At 40.6% G+C, this 17195-nt stretch overlaps 3 protein-coding genes across 4 annotated transcripts; 1 reads left to right on the top strand and 2 right to left on the bottom strand.

Moving 5' to 3' along the window:
- Positions 1–7750: 7750 nt before the first annotated feature.
- Positions 7751–9674, bottom strand: RB195_009101 (uncharacterized protein; the record flags this gene model as incomplete). Its single annotated transcript, XM_013446493.2, has 3 exons — positions 7751–7863; positions 9246–9320; positions 9632–9674. The coding sequence occupies 3 exons, from the start codon at positions 9672–9674 to the stop codon at positions 7751–7753; spliced, it is 231 nt and encodes a 76-aa protein (XP_013301947.2).
- Positions 9675–12826: 3152 nt separating this feature from the next.
- Positions 12827–13604, top strand: RB195_009100 (uncharacterized protein; the record flags this gene model as incomplete). Its single annotated transcript, XM_064195941.1, has 2 exons — positions 12827–12987; positions 13409–13604. 2 exons carry the CDS (start codon positions 12827–12829, stop codon positions 13602–13604), a joined length of 357 nt encoding a protein of 118 aa, XP_064047086.1.
- Positions 13605–14280: 676 nt separating this feature from the next.
- RB195_009099 (uncharacterized protein) lies at positions 14281–16971 on the bottom strand (the record flags this gene model as incomplete). 2 transcript variants are annotated; one of them, XM_064195940.1, is made up of 8 exons in its annotated part: positions 14281–14401; positions 14591–14709; positions 15107–15181; positions 15529–15648; positions 15843–15941; positions 16034–16080; positions 16755–16819; positions 16910–16971. In XM_064195940.1, the coding sequence occupies 8 exons, from the start codon at positions 16969–16971 to the stop codon at positions 14281–14283; spliced, it is 708 nt and encodes a 235-aa protein (XP_064047084.1). The 2 variants fall into 2 exon arrangements, with proteins under 2 accessions (XP_064047084.1, XP_064047085.1); XM_064195939.1 differs by lacking the exons at positions 16034–16080; positions 16755–16819; positions 16910–16971 and adding an exon at positions 15713–15778 and having other exon boundaries at positions 15843–15968.
- Positions 16972–17195: the final 224 nt, after the last annotated feature.

Below are 17195 nucleotides of genomic sequence, written 5' to 3'. Positions count from 1 at the left end.
CTTTCTTTTATTTCGGACGATACAAAACAAAGAGATGCGAGTAAGCTTACGACGGGCGGGTCTGCAAGATTCAGAGTGGTGGACATACCACCTGCAAGCCTGAAAAAACCGCTAGTACACAAACGGGCCTATGACAAGCCTTGTGAGAAACCAAACTGTGTCGTTCGTCCAAATGGAGAGCAATGGTATTTTGTAGTATTGCGGGTCATCTTTCTGATCACCTGTCAGTTATGTGAGGCCGAGTACATTTGCGAAACGTAAAACCACTATGAACCGATAGAACCTGGATTCACTCGTAGAATCAAAACCATCAAACTCTTTAGATGCCCGTCCCAGACAGTGTCAACACCCCTTTCAAGATAACTGTTATGATCCTGGCAAGCGAATCGCATGTTATGGCGTGGAAAAAATTGGAAATGTTTTATATTACGGTCAAAAGTCTAGTCACAAATCGTAGAGAAGAATGCATCGTCATGAACAACGAGCTGTCACCATATCGAGACCTTTGCGGGTTTTGACCTACTGCGTCAGTTGCAAGGGGCATCGTTATTAGTTACTGTTAGCGGCGCAACTCCAACAACCGCTGGTCGCGTGACATCGCAGTTTTATGGCTATCAAGGTGATCGCTATTGTGATCTGCTTCGGTGAAGCTGTCTTTGAGTAGTCTGTTTGCTAAGTCATGTTTTGTGGGACGACGAGGCGTTTGACGGGGTAGATTACATGCGTCTCTGATTTTCCGGGCTCTGAGGAAGGAGACGATGCCGAAACGTTAGCCAGAATAAAGATCGATAACAATCTTGGTTTTGCTCAGGAAAAGCAGTACACGATTCAACTATACAAGCCAAGATTCAAAGAAGGAATACATTTTCATTTGAATAATTTACCCATCCACGATTGTATTACACGCGCATTTGTTTGCCCTTTTCTTTTCATTTCCTTTTCTTCGTTTCTTTTTCTTTTCGCGAAGGATAGGTTGACATTTAATTATAACACTACTCTTCTGTTGTCATCTACAAAGATCAGCGCTTACAGAAGCATTAAACAACGAATTACGGATTTTTCGAAAGGCGAGTGCAGTGTAGCGGTTAAAAGTTGGGTGAGTGAAGCAAAAACCGGTAAACAGATAACAGAACTTATCGACAAGTCCGATAGATTGTTTGGCCATCCCGATTCCCGCTCGAGGTTTCGAAGATACCCACATCTGCTTGCACTTATCAGGTTATAAACGTAGTCCCTAGGTTGCAACTAGCTTCGACACAAAATTGACAACATGTTAAAGTTTCTGCTTGTTAAAGTACTGCTTTCCGCGAATATAACAAAATAGTCGGTGTACTCGAGAGGCACCCTATCGGTACTATGACGATATCGCCACGACACTGTCCAGCTGCACTTTCTGGCGCTACCCTTTGTTTTATTCCACTCACCACTTCAAACGCCGTTGCACGTCCGGCTATGTTTGAATCGCAGCAGTTGTTCGTTGATCCATGTCATCAAGTCGGCGAACGAACTTTTCTAGCACTCCATCGGCGCGAAGCGCGATGAGAAGATGGTGTCAAGTCAACAAGCGAAGTTGAAAGCGGCTTCAACGTCCAGAAAGGCTAATTGCATTGGCTTCGAATACTGCTGCCAGATTCCGATTATTCTCCTAACGATGAACACTTGGTCACTAGTAGATCGGCCGGGATGAAAGCGTGCTTGCTCGTCGCGCGTAATTTCTTCGCGATGTTTAATAAGTCGGTCCAGGATAATTCGCTACAAAACCTTGCACATGTCACGCAGCAAAGAGATTCCTCTACTGTTAATAGGGCGGATGATTTCTTGTGGAGGGAAATTATAAGCGTGCCTCCATCAGGTACCCTTTTTTCGATCCATATTGAACGGATGATCTTTGTCATTTCACAAATTCCAGACGAAAGAGGATGTTTCAGCATTTCTATGCTAACGCCGTCTTCAAGTCTTAAAGTGATCCCTCTAAATTGGTACGGTTAACGCCACTCCCACACCTTCTATTTCAATACTGACGTTCATTCCTTTCCGAGACCTTTTTGCAGTTGAGAACGCAATTTCCTTTTCAGACGATTTTTCTGGCTGAAATACCTGCTGCTGTTGCCATCACATACAGAATCATACGTGGATTTTGTTTTCGCAGATACAAAGGCAAAGTACCTACGCGGCATTTCAACCGGAAGAGTTTCTCTTACAGTGCCCTGAATGCGCTTTGTGAAGAAATTCGCATTGGAAAGCCTCTTCCTGGTCCTTTCTCGAACACGTTGGCGAAATTTCGTTCTGTGTTTGCGGTCCATTTCCGTAAATAAGCTCCTCTTTGCAATTGCATCTACTCCGACCATCCTACCAGTTGGATGGGTATTTCAGATATCATCACAAAAGTCGTCCTTATTGTTGTCCTTGGCAGTTTCGGCGGGTGAATGAGCACTTTTAATCCAGAGTTTACGCCTCTGCGATCCTGCAGTCGTACAAGGCGCACCTGGACGACGTTGAGCCAAGTTCCTCCAGTCCATCAGGTTGTTGCAGTCGTTTCTCACAGCTATCGCTCAGCTACCTATTTTCTTTTGGACAGCGTGGCTGCAGTGGATTGCGCAGTTTCCAACACTGATTACAGGCTAATGTTTGCTGTGTTTCGTGCAGCCCAGCAAACACAGAGATATTGTGGAATTCTCCACAATATCTCTGTGTTTGCTGGGTTTGTTGGAGTTCGCTCGACGATGTTCCGCAGTTCAGCATGACGAATTGAATGGTTGTTCAATGCTACCTTCAATTGACCTTTCTTGCCCTATATAACAGTGCAGGTTATATAGCTCGTACGCTCCCATTTCGTACACACGAACGCATGATTGTTTTTAGTTAAAGCATGATAGCAATCACACTTGTACCATCACGAGCAGATAGCAATCACACTTGTACACGCAACTCCTCATCACCTACTGTTTCAAGAATATGCACAAATAAAGTGACAATGAACGATGGTTTCGAACATTTAGCACATTTATTGTTGTAAAAGATGCGACATTTTTGTCTAAACAATACAAAAAAATACTTATTGCTGTTAAGTTAGTTGGTTATTGCTTTTTATCATTTCTGTGGTAGTTGCAGCAGTCTAGATCAACAGCAGTTAATAGACCTTTGCAGGTGACCATAGCTCTTATTGGTACAGACACGTTTATTCTGCTGCAAATGCGCCCGATGCTAAAAAAAAAAATCCCGATCTCATTCTGGAACGTGCAGGTCTTTGGTGACTGTAAATTTGCATACTTTCCTAAAATTTCACTTTAAAGAATGTCTTTTAAAGGCAGCGTATCACGAAATTCATGTAGCACAAAAATGTCACGGAAAGCGGGGTTGTAGTTTACGAAAGCTAGCGTATCCCGCTGAGTTCTCCCTAGTAGTCCTAAAAGACGTAGTGGTAATACGAACCATTTTAGTTCCTATAAGGTACATTAGGAAGCTCACAACACGCTACACGCTTAAGCCCCCTCACTAGTCTATTTATTGGTTTTACTGGATAAGCATGTGAGACCTTATAATGTTAGATCTCTTCCAATCCCCTGGACACGGCGCGCTCACAAAGGTGCGTTAAACTCAATTCGTAACAATGAATGCTGTCTTCCAGACCGTTCTTTACGACGATTAAGGGATGTGAAGCAGAGAAACGATCGTTTGCGTAACCTACAACTGGAACTCCTCATTTTCCCTGAGGTTTTCACCTCAATTTCGTGATGCGCTGGGTTTGAACTCTCTAAACATTGTGGGAATCCGTAACAGAAATACAAAAAAAAAAAAGAGGAAAAAGAATACACGTGGAGAAATCGCGTCAAGGGAGAGAAAAAAGAACAATCAAGACATTAGAAAGGTTCGAAGCGAGGCTTAGCATAGGATAAGTGAGACATGTCAGGACAGAGCCCTGTCTTCAATTTTAAGTGAACTTGGGTTATCTGGCAGTTTTTGTCTTGACTTATAACGGAAAAAAAACTTGCTGTTATGTTGTTTAGTAAGGCTATCTGAAGTCCTGGACATAAACACAACTTCCCTTTTGCGTTGTTACAGTGTTAGCTAGGTATAGAAGCTGTGTATCTTATCTCTCAAAACCTCACCGTAGATTGAGTGAACGTAGTGAGGACAAGGATTGTTTATGAAAAGATTACAGCTGTATCAGCGTAATTTTCTACAAGTTGATTTCTCGGACCTCCACACACACAAACACCAATTCGAAGAATTCGAATTGTTTTGAGTTACTTAATTGGAGGACTGATATTTATTGCTTGCTCGTGTCTTTGCCGACGTATGTCGTTCTTGAAAAAGAGATCAGTCCAACCGTCTCGAAGTTTAACAAGAACTTGAAAGGAATATACGTATATATTTGTCGTTGTTCCATAAACTCTCATACTGGATTCTTCGTCTGAACTGTTGATCTGCGAGGCGACTTCCTTCATGTTCATAGCTTGGCAACGTCCTGTAGTTCGGGGTAATGAAACGGCGACTTAATGCAAAGATTCCATGCCCATGTTGAGCATTTGACCTATCAAGTCACGCACATTAGCGATGTGGCTGGAAGACAACGTTTTTTCTGACACCTGGATAATCCTTCACGTAAACGAGTGAATTTCATAGCTGCTGGTGCTCCTGGAGCAAATACGCAATTGCCTGAGCGGCTAGCAATCGTACTCGGACGGTACGTGTCCATACTGAACATGTCTAGTTTAATGAATAGGAGAAGTGTTCGTTGCGTCTGTCAGCCTTTACTTCTTTTTAAATAACAGTTGCACTTAATATTATTCGCAACGGCACAGCTTGTTCTTAAGGTAAAACTCCAAATGAGACTCTTTACAAAAGATGGTGCTGCAAATAAATTCACTGCCGACATGAACTTTTCTCTTTCATTTTAATAACTTCTGAAATCCTTTCAACCGAAAAAAATGCGATGCTCTCACTGATTTTCTGCTGCAACATCTCCATTTATATTTCCGTCCATTTTTTTTTAAATGGAGGGGGTGGGGGGAGAGAGATGGTCGAATATGAAGTTGGTACACAGATATTAATTCAGTAACAGTAGAGTTGTAGGAGGAAATGTTTGTTCAGATAAAACTTTGTTTGAGGAGAGTAGGAATATAAGGACGTTGACGACGGTGGCCTCTTCGTGCATACCTCAGTAATCAATTCTCACCCTTTTTCTTATCATATAACTTTAGCAGGACCATACCTAGAACCTCAAGGCAACAGCTGTGACGTTTCCAGCATTTTCGGATTAGATTTGCTGGAAACAAATTAAGTGAAAAAGTTGAAGGAATTCCTTCATAGCTGCTTAGATTTACTTTATTCCTTAACCTTTCAGTACAGGATAATAGAGTTTCCGAAATGACACTTTTGCTGTTTGCATTAATGTTCACCTTCGCTAACCTGTGCTGTGGTCTGTTGTAGAAGTGAGCCTTCACCAACAAAAGCAGTTTGTGTTCATCATGAAATTCCTTTAGGGTGCAGGATGAGGGTGTTTTGAGTTACGTTATGGTTCACCTACACTTAGGTTCACCTGGCTGTATGACCCTGTCTGCATTTATTCCTGGCATATAGGAGGAGGTGCACAAGTATGAACTTGGGCATATTGGTGCATCTCCTTCTCCTATGTTCTAAACTTGGGCAGCAGATATTAATGCATTTGTAATATAGCCGTAGGCAGAAAAACTATTCAAATAAAAATATATTTAGTGAGGGCAACAATACAAAAAAAATTACAGACAGTGCACCTTCAACAATCTTGTTTTCCTATCAAATAATCTAATTCTCTAATCTAGCAAAAATTATTCATAACACAACACGTTTTCCAACAAAACGTACTACGAGTAAAGTCGGGTAAAAAGTTGGAGTAGTTTCTTGAGAACTAGCATAGACCTTCTACTTCTATCTACTTCCGAACTTTCAATCGAGAATTGCAGAATACCCACGATGAATTTTTTACTATTCGTTCTAATGTTCGCCTTCGCGACTACGGTGTACACCCAAAGTAAACCTTTTTAAGCAATAACTACGAATTTTGCGGATTGTGTACTTAAAAGACATTTTTTTAGATGAGCTTGTCTTTCCTGACTTTCAGCCTCGTCCTCCAGGCTGCAACGATAGATCCTGGTAGGAAAAAACAACTACGTTTTTCCTTCTCGAGATATTTTCCTTTGATCTCGTTACGTAAACGTGTTCAGGTGTCAGAAAATGCCCCTTTCAATTTGTAACGGAGGCTCTTTGAGGAATTCTTGTCCTTATATGTGTGGCCGATGTCAAGGGAAATCGAGGAATTGATAAACTCATTTTTAAACCTCCATCAGAGTCATAGTTTTGTTTTCGTGTTAGAGTAGAGATATGTGTTAGAGTAAAGACTTTGAGTCTGAGCCTGTGGCTGATTGACGTTCTTAATTATACATTGTTGCACATTATTTTTTGCTTCATTATTGCGCAGTCCGTTCTAGGACTGTCTAGGAATACAGCACTAAGAAGAGCGCCATAAATATTGTTCCAGTTTTTATGTCTGTCATCTGACAATTCAGTTAAGCTAATGGTCTAATCAGTGAGATACATTGAAATTCACGGATATGACATCTAGATCTGAGCTCAATAAGTTTGTCTGGATGGAACTTTCTATGGAAAAAAGAAAAGAGCATGGATATTTTTTCAATGACAATCAAATAAATGTTATGATCATTTGCTTAAGAAAAAAGAGAAGTGATCCGAAGCGAGCATGCTTATTTGAATTGTACCACGGATTATTTAACTAGCGCCAACCAAATCTTGTTCAACGTAGATTCGAACGGTTTAGATGATATTCAATAAGTTAATGGTGGCCTGATTACCTTATATGAATACCATGACTCCCGGTGTTCTTCGAACTAGTCGAGTGGCGCCAGAAATTTTCCGTTTGTCCCTATCGCTTGTCAGAGTCGCCCACTGGTTTGCCCTTTCGCGAGGGACACGATGAGCTTTAAAATATTCTTTGAAGGATTTCGTGAAGAAATTTGACGATCGGGTCTGCGGTCTTCCTGTAGCGCTGTTTAATATCGCGTGGAACTTCCTGCTTGCGAAGTGAAATCAAATAAACGTCATGTGTTTGAGAACAAAGAGGACTCATGCGAATCAAGCAGATTAATTTGAATTTTACCACAGATTATTTAAAAGACGCCCACCGAATCTTCTTTAACATAGATTTGAGCGGCTCAGATGTTATTCGAAATGTTAATGGTGGCTTAAGATCGCATAAAATAATTGACTGAAAGTATAGAGCTACGAACTTAGTAGCACCTTCATAAATCGTTATTTCAAGAAATCCTCCGCTGTCAAAAACGCTTTCCCTTACCAATCGCGTCCTTTCCGTTTCAATTCCCATAAAATAAAAGTGACTAATATAACGTGATCAATGTGAGGACTGTAGGAGAATTTCAACTGAGCCTCCTCCCATTCAACACTTCAATCCCTCAGAAAACTGTCTCGGTGTTGTTTGTTTCCGCCATTTTTATGACAATGGCAATATGGCCTGTGTTATCAAGTGTTTCATCCACATTCCATTTATACACCTGTGCTTGGTGCCTCCGTTACGTGGAGAATGTTCGAAACAGTTTGAAACAATTTTCCTCTCTGTATAACAAATTGTAACAAGAATTGTAACAAATTGTTTGTTCAAATACAGAGAGGAAAAATTCCAAAATATCAGAATACACGAGGAAAGATTTATTATCACCTTATCATCTTTCATCTTTCAAGGATTGCAGACTACTTTCATTTTGGGACAGCCTTTGTCATCAATGAAGCTTTCGAGTCCACATCCGGAACCAGGGATAGGCATAGAAATCATTGGACAGTCGAGCCGAGCTTAATAGAAACAACATTCACATACAATTTTGCCACTGCTTTTATATTATATTTTCATAGAGCTTTGTATATTTATATTTATTTTTATGTGTTGTTATATTTCCACTGGAGTAAGGTGAAGCGGTACGGGACCACTTCTCGACTGTCGCCTCCAGCATAACCGGCACCACTTTCTCACGCAGCGCACGGGAAACATTGCCAATGGCAAAGTGTTACGGTACCTTTCCCGCGCCACCCAATCGATACCATATCCGTCTGTGGTATCGTGTATATATTGTTACCGTGTATTGATGTTATAGGGATAAAACCACATGTGTAATATCACTGCATCGTATAATACCGCACACCACTAGGATTGGAGCAGCGGATCAGGGGGGTAACCCAAGGAATTAGTGCGGGGGAATGGGACTCTGTGTGCGAGCCCGCAGGGTTCGGAGAGGCTAAGCCGCCATGTGGTGGCTAGCCCAGCACGAGCCCTCCGGATACGACCAGTCGGCTCCGGGTTATGCCCACCGATGCCTGCCGCTCCTCCGTGGAACGGATCCAAAAGACGACACCGACCAATTGTAGAAGATAGCACAAATGGATTGACGTGCGCTCGAGTTCATAGATTATAAAAACGTATCCACTTCTGTCGCTCATTTCTTTCTAAACTTCTTTTGAATCCAGAAGATATAGGACCAAAAAACAAAATGAAGTGCAATTGGGGTTGTGTTTGAAGCTGTCCAGCGCAGCGTAGCGGTTAGAATCTGGGGAAGGACTCTTGCTGACCACATTGTTCACTGCAGTTCGCGATGGTCTCATCGCTCAATTCCAATCGCTTTTTTCACTGCGCCATTACAAGCGCAGTCGCTTATGCAATTGAAGCGTGCTTCACGTCGTTTTGACCCTACTATGTCCAGTACAAATTTCAATTAGACACAAAAAAATCCAGTACTAGAAAAGACACTACGTGCTGAAAAAAAACATTACAACTCTCTCAATATTTAAAATCGACTGAACCATTTCAACTAATTTTGGAAACTAGAAATTTCTGAAAAACTCTTTTGAAGAGATTCTGAGCATAGACAACTGCTTATCAAAAGTGTAGTAGGCGATCAAACTAGGACAACAATCATATGGGAAAACACAGTGAGAAGTTTAAAAATTACGTAGTACATATTTCACTTCATGCTCGGTAGCCACTTAATAATTGTGTTCCCATACATATAATCTTTGAAGTTCTCAAATACCATACTTCTGAACTTTTTCCATTTTCCTCTTGTTTGACAAATTATCGCTCAAAAAAATTCTTGAGTAACAAATTTCCAAACATCAGCATCACTTCTTAAAATTTGTTCAACCGGTTTCTTTTTTTTTCCGTATCACTTCTCGAAACTGACCATGACAGATCCCATCACGGCAAGCTTGTCCAGGAGGGCATTCGTTACCAGCATCGCACTTGCGTTGAGCATACACTGGAATGTTCGAATTTTTTCTAAGAAACTACACTTTCATAATGAATACGATTATATTCATTAGTTCTTAATGAGATGATCCAATCTCATGGGATAAATAGAAAGCTGAACGCATGCGAAATAAAATGGAAATAAAACAAATTGAGGATAAATAATTTGGTTTTTCCAAAAACGCATCTGATCAAATTTGTTTCACTGCTGAAGTACCGGTTACAGCTACAATGACCCTCACACTTCGGAAACCAATTGCGGATCAACGATTGAACTCTCCGTTTTCCAGCGCAAACTGATGCATTTAAGAAGTTCCTCACCGTATAAAACCGTGAAGAGAAGGAGAAATCCAATGCTCTTCATTCCTGAAATCAAAGTGAAACAACTCACCTTCACCTAATTTTAGAAAACAAAATTATGAGAAGCTGTTCAGAAGAACAATGCTCATTTACTTAATATCTATTAGTAACCACGGTAATTCTTCACCAGAAAACAAAAAAAAAGATAACTGCGTTTCTTTCTCGTTTTATCCTCCGCTTTTGATAGATTTTTTTCCAACTTAATTTTGTTCTATTTCATTGTGTAAAAAATTACCGACTCGTGATGATGAGATCTATCAATTCGATTTACTAAAAATCCTAGAAACTCTTAAAACACCTATTGTAGTTTCCTGTAGTAAATTTACCGTTTCTACCGTACTCTACTAAATTTCTTCTTTTACCTGCAGACATTGTGCCAATTAATCTATCATTTGACTGTACGGACGATATCTAGCTTTTTATCCTGTTATCATGCTGTTGCTAATAACGGAATTATTTTGTCACGTGCGTTTGTTTGTTGTTTGTGTGCTTGTGTGTACGAAACTGTACGAAACTTCAGAAAGCATTGAGATAAGACAGATTCATCGGCGTCGAAATGGTGTTTCTGCCGCTGGCGCACCATTTCGCTTAAATCTGAATGCCTACATCTCTAAAACAAAAGAACGACAGAAGCTTAGTTAGCAAGAATATAAATTTAATTTTATGGAAAATGAGACTACATTTAATTTCTATTAATTTCTACACAAAGTATGCACCAGAAGAAGTGTGATGTTCGGCGTTAGCCGAACGTTCAGACTGGTTTATATAAATAGTGACAATGCTGAAAAAAATGTCATCGATTATAATCGGGTCAAAACGATATGGAACTCGGTGCAGTTACGTAAGTGGTTGCGCTCGAAGCGTTACGGTGGAGCGTAGCGGTTAGGAACGCAAGGGACCTTTGCTAGCAGTATTCTTCGCTGCAGTTCGCGGTGGTCTGACCTCGATCACAACCGCATGCTCTATCTTCGAGCCGAACGGGTTACGCAACTAAACCGAGTTTCATGTCATTTTGACCTGAGTTTTATTAGAGGGAGGATCAAAAAAGTAATCCAAAGATAGATGTACAAAGATTCTCCGCAGGAATCCAGAAAGGTAGTAGAGGCAGCACAACGGATACCAAAATGTTTGAATTTTTGGCTATTTAGCTTGGATTTTGAAAGGTCGGAGATTTGCTTAAACAGGTTTTTGTAAAAAAAATTACACAACAACAGTGAGAAATAATACATTCTTCTCATCCTGATAGTAAAGATATTAAGAATGATGAGGATTATTTTGGCTTGTTGACCTCTCTAGGCAAAAATAAAACACGGAAACAACTAAATTGTGAATATCTTATCATTTCCCAGGACATAATAGTGGAAGAAGTTTTTTTTTATATTGTAGGCATTACCCGATTTCCATATTCATCACAGCTATTTTTACGTTGATTACACCTATTTATTTTCGAATAAATAATGAAAGCAAATGTGGGACGGAAATGGTACTCAAGGCTGCAAGCGTGAACGACGAGAAGGACGGTACCAATTGCAACTTGTTTTCGATGAATATGTTCCACAATGTGAAGAGAAACAAAAAAAAGAAGTTCGTCGAACGAGCGAAACCAATACTCAGTAAAGTTAGAAGTAAAATAACCAGTAAAGCCGGTAGTCAATTATTTAGACATGGAAAAAAATTGCCTATGTCTACACGTTAAAATTAACTCATAGAATACGCTTAAAAACGAGGATTTCGACTATAAAAACTATAAAACTATTTTTTCAAAAAAACTAGAACTATAAGAATGCTAGAGTACCCATTTTGCCGCAGGTCTACGTGCCCAAATCTGACAATTAATTTGAAGTTTTGGTATCACTTTGGGTCTAATCTTCCTTTTTATTCGTTAACTGAACATACGAAGTAAAATGTATGAAACACGGAAAACTCTTTATTAGAAAAATATTAGCTTCGATTTTGTCTACTTCTTAGAACTGTAATGTGGACTACGGTACCTGTGTTCAAATTTGTTCGGTCAATATCGTTCGTTCGATTGTTTCGGCGAACGTTTCTGTGCTTATTCCTTCATTCAATCCTGAAAAATCATCAGCACCGTGTGCAAACTACACAATCAAACATTTCACATGATAAGAATACAGATCTACAAACGAATTGCTCCAAACAACGCTAAAGAAACACACCAACCTGGTGCTGATACTAAGGATAAAGTCTAGTGCTAAAGGCATTACCCTATGAAACTGAGGTGGTATGGATTTCAGGTGGAGTATTCTTATACGGGATAGTAGATTATGGAGAGGGGGTCCATTCATCCATCCATTTCTTCCTAACTGCCGTAACAACGGCCCGGAAGATGCGCTACGTGCATACGGCTGGCGCGCTCCAATCGAACTCGTTGTAGAAAATAGCGCGTCGGAAAGCTCGAAGCCGTATCTTCTGGGCCGTTTTTTACGGCAATTAGGAGGAAATGGACGGAATCAATCTCCTCCCCACAATCTACGATGCCGTATACGAATACTCCACCTGAAATCCGTACCACCTCAGATTCGTGGGGTGATGCCATTAATCAATTCGCTTTGGATGTGCCAAAGCGTTCACTTCAATTCAGAATTTTTCGAGAATTACGAACACATGTGCAGCCGACACAATGACCTGAGCGGGGAGGGGTCTAGCCGATTTATCCAGCCAGTGAACACGGTTGTTCAGCAATCTCACTAGTCGGTGAGACTGGTCAGTTTGTTTGTTTTTTTTTTTAATGGAGTTCTTCGTGGTGTACTTAGAACGATATCGAGGTTCCGCAAGGAGCGAGGACGAGTTTGATGGAATATGCCTGGGATCAAAGACTTCTAGTATCGCTCGGCCCCACCTGGGATGAGCGGAGCTAGCGAGGATTCCCAACATTCCCACAATGATAGGCGAAACCTTATGAGATCACGAGATCTCACTTTTATTCACCTTTACTGGCCCACCCGACTGATGGTTGTTCCGCACACAAAGCCAAAAAAAAAAACTGGAACAGTTCTACGGACTCTATCTGCGAGTTGAAACGATCCTATCATGATTACCATCGTGGCATCAGCGATAAGGCCGTAAGGACCTATGATGGAATACCCGGATGTTACAAATCCAGCTATAGCCCCGACCAAAAAGTCGTGATTTACAATGCAACATCACGTACACGGCGGAACGGTTCTCAATGGGGCGGAAAGAAGACTACAGCACCTGCGGCGAATCTGCTCAGGACCCGCAACACTAGCTGCTTTCGTGGTGGCGACGGGAGATGTTTGTTCCGTGGGTAGAGTGACTCCGAAGCTGCAACATTCGTAAGTGTTTATACATAGAAGCTGAGTACTGGTATCTCTGTCGTTACAACACAATTTCTTCTCTATTTCTTGGATAATAGTGGACCTATGTTAAATGATAATGAATGCGCGAAAAATCACTTAGTTGACGCCCATGAAGCTGTTGTGCGCATCAGCTGATATGATTTTTCAACGATACACACATAGAAGTTCTGTAAAATGTCGTATCTCCCGCTACGAGAATGTATCGCTTGAACTTTTTCGTACGGATAAGGACGGATAGAATAAGTTGGAAAATGATTTATTTTTCAACAGGTACAGACCTACATTAGAAATACCAGAAATGTTTCTCAGAAACTTATGAAAAATCCGGGGAAGCTTATTGAAGAGCGGTGTTCAAATTGATGTATATCTTTCCTCGTGAGTCCCGACGGTATTTTAGGACTCGCGTCTTTCAGCGGTGGGGAACCGCGGAACCATCGCTAGCTTCACTCGGACTGCAGCTATGTGTGGCGGTAGCGAGAGACCTCCCACGATACCAACCGGTACGCCCCAACGCGCCGCTTCGAGCGCAGCCGCCTACGCAGTTGTGCCAAGCCTCATATCGTTTTGAACCGGTTATGTCACTCCTGACCTAAGGCTCCTGCAGCGTGTTCTACAGGAGTTTTCATCAAATGCTCAACTCGTTAGTTAGTAAACATGCTAATCACTTACCTGATCAATACAGGCTTAAATTCTCAAGTTTCCGTCAAAACAACATCGCTTTCAGCAGCAGAAGATGATTTTGATGTAGTGATTCTCCAATTAAGTTTTCTGAACTAGAATTTGACGGCTGATGAGTGACCAGTAAATCCCTGTACGATAGTTTTCTTAGACTATTCCTAGCTACAGGTGTCATCGTTATCGTTGAATTCCTTAAATAAAATTAGAAATCGTGAGAACTACCTGTTCATGAAGAATCCCCTTACAAAGCAGAGAGCAAGCAGGTGAAAATGCTCTCGTGAAAGAATTAAAACGTTTCAGAACATATATTCGGCAGTTGATGGTTCTCAAGAAGTGACCTCACTCCTTTGATGTGCATTGCAAAATGTTCATTCTTTTCTTATTTCCGAACAAACTGCAAGGAAAGAAGCCCTTTATTACATAAAGGAAGAGATCAATTCAACAGTCAAACTGTTTTGCACACGTAAAAGAAACGTATAGCACAAAAATACTAGGGTAGAGCTTATACGAAAACTACTTTTCTATGGTGTATTTGTAACTTCAGAATGAAAATTATGAGAATTAAGATCACAATTTAACTAAAACTATTACTTATTTAATAATACGAGCTTTTCTCATCACAACAATCCGAAAATCACGGAGGGGTGGAGGGGTTTGTTGAATACCAAGCAGTCGAGAGCGATAACGTACTTCGTTCTGCCAGATTCGATCCCTAAAACAGACAGTAAGAAATAACTACAGGCATACCCAAACTACAGGAATTCCAGCAACTAAGTTAAGAACACAAAAATATATCATTACAGATTAATAACATCTCTTTTTTCCTTTCAGACCACGATATAGTCTCATTCAGGTAGTAGAAAAATCCATCAGAACATTCCAGGAAATTTATTTCACGTACCTTCTCAAAAGCTGTTTCTCTTCTTTCTCTAGCTTTTCGTGACGTTTTACATAAGTATCGACATCGACACGTTCGTCTGTCAAGCGTGGTTGAGATCGAAGAGCGCTCAAACGGCCCACCTAAGAACAGACACCAGTTAACCCGAATAACATTCATCAACACATATTCTTAAGCAAGAACAGCAGCAAAGCTCCGAGTCTGCACAAAGCTCTGGAAATTCACGCAGAAGACCTCACTAGTTACTCGAGAGTACACCCCTCTCCTTGTCTATTCGTGGAGAGATACCAATATCGCGATACGCTTCCTTTGAGGGAGTATAACTTGATATTTCGAAAAAGTATGCCGCTTTGACAATGATGTAATGATAAGCTAACATTACAACAATAGTTCTAACATCCATCAAATGCTGAACCAACTCAGTCGTCACCTATTACGACGATAATGCAAAGTCGGAAAACAAACCAGCGAATCAAAAAAAAAAAAAACTTAAAACAGAATTAGGAGAAAATCACTAACCATCTTCACTTCTGGCAACTGCAGTTGCTTAGTTCCATTTAAGAAAGGAAGCTCTGGACAAACGTTGGGATCCTCCTGGAATAAGCAAAATAGTTATAGTCTTTTGGTGTTCTTCTGTAATGCATTTAAAACGATGTCGAGGTTTGGCAAGGAGGAAGAAGGAATTTTATGGGATATCGATAGCGTCAGTGAGGTGAGCTCGAACCATTTTCAAGCCTTTGATAAAGATGAAGATGTCGAAACGTCAGGCCAATAGTAAATTCCCACCAAAACCTCGTTGACATAACAAGAGAACGAAAAGAAATATTTATAAATTAAAATTAAAAGAAATATTTATAAATTTATAAGATGAAGCTGTAGGAGAAATCAGGATGTAGTCTATGACAAATTTAAGGACTAAAGGTAAATAATTTAACACTTACAATGCTGTTGTGAGCCGAACCGCATTCCGGGATAAATGCTACGGCATATTGATTTTCCTTCTGACTTGGCGATGAAACTTTCCTCTTACGTGTTGAGAACTTCGATTTTGCATTAACTGCCTAGAATGCAACTTTTCGAGAACAATAATATGAGATTTTTCTGAATGCAAGAAAGAAAGAGTACTTTTAACGCAGCAAAAACGTATTTTCGTAAACCATCATCCAACAATTGCCTTACGGAAGATGATCGCTTGAAAGAATTTCATCGATCACCCTATAAACAATGTTCGACCGAATATAATAATCAAATGTACCTTCAGCGTCTTTCTTCTCGAAAATTTCTTTTCGTCATTACAGTGATGAAGTGCGATTTTGTCTCCAAAACGCCGCTGTTTTGGAGTTGGTGAAGCGGCCTGTTTCCGCTTATTTGAAGCTGCCATCCGCAGTAGAAGACGTAGCGGATTACTGATGTGCACACAAAGAAAAAAGCGTCAGCCAGAAGTACCAAAGGTAGAAAACCAGAAATTTTGTGGAAGCAGTAGAGGAAACCCCCTGAATTCACGTGAAGCAAATTACGCACTGTGCTTGGTACGTATCGCACCGACCACCCCAAAATCCACGACCCATGATAGAAGAGATCCTTGATCCGCAAGACTATAGGTCATTTTGACCCGACTACACTAGTAAAAATAATTATTCAAAAGGAATAGGATTTTGTTACGATTGTGGCTATTAAGCAATCGTAACCATATACAGTTAAGAATAAAAGGTAAAGTTTATGGCGTTAATCAATCCGCTTGGGATGCGCCCCACGTTCACTTCAATTCAGAATCGTTTGAGGTTTACGAACGTGTATCTGGCCTATACAATGACTTGCGGTGGCTAGCCGATGTGTCAAGTCAGTGCTTTTATCCTCCCAGACAAGTCTGGTATCAATTTATCGACCCCGGAAGGATGAAAGGCTTGGTGAGCACTAGGGCGGATTCGAACCTCCGATCGTGCAGGATGCGGAACCTCTAACCGCTACACCACACCCGCCCCACCATGCATAATTACAAGAGATAATAGGATACAAATCCAATCTCTTCTATTTGGAACCCTAGAGGTGCCATGGCGGCAGAACAGCCGATATTACTAACAGAAATAAGATCTCGCCAGGACTAAGTAGTCTAATCCGTGCACTACCACATGGAAAGCAAATTTTTCAAAGAACAACCAGAGCTTACCGGCGCTGTCATCACGTCGACCAATCGTCCGGACAGCGCCCTCACCGGATACGTAGCGCGTCGCGCTGAGACAACACGTTTAGCCAATTTTTGTGAATGTGGTGGTAAAATTTAAAATGTACTAAGAACAATGTATCACTTATTTTAAACACCACCTTGCATGTAGTGCTGAGCTGACAATACCTGAAATTTTATTGATACCATATCCAGTTTTCATTCATAATTACAACTTTGCTCAACAGTTTTTATTAATGCGTCTAATGAGTAAAAAAAGTATACACCGAAGCACTGATACGGTATAATCGTATAACAACGAATTAATAAACACAATTAACAACATACTCGCATTGTTCCCAGCTTTCTAAATAGATTATAAAACCAACTGGGCCGTTACATCCAGAAAGAATGACGACATAATAATTAATGGTACATAAAACAATT

This window comes from Necator americanus, chromosome III (genome assembly GCF_031761385.1).
Source record: "Necator americanus strain Aroian chromosome III, whole genome shotgun sequence".
NCBI classification, from domain to species: domain Eukaryota; kingdom Metazoa; phylum Nematoda; class Chromadorea; order Rhabditida; family Ancylostomatidae; genus Necator; species Necator americanus.
This window is presented reverse-complemented; position numbering and strand designations above follow the sequence as displayed.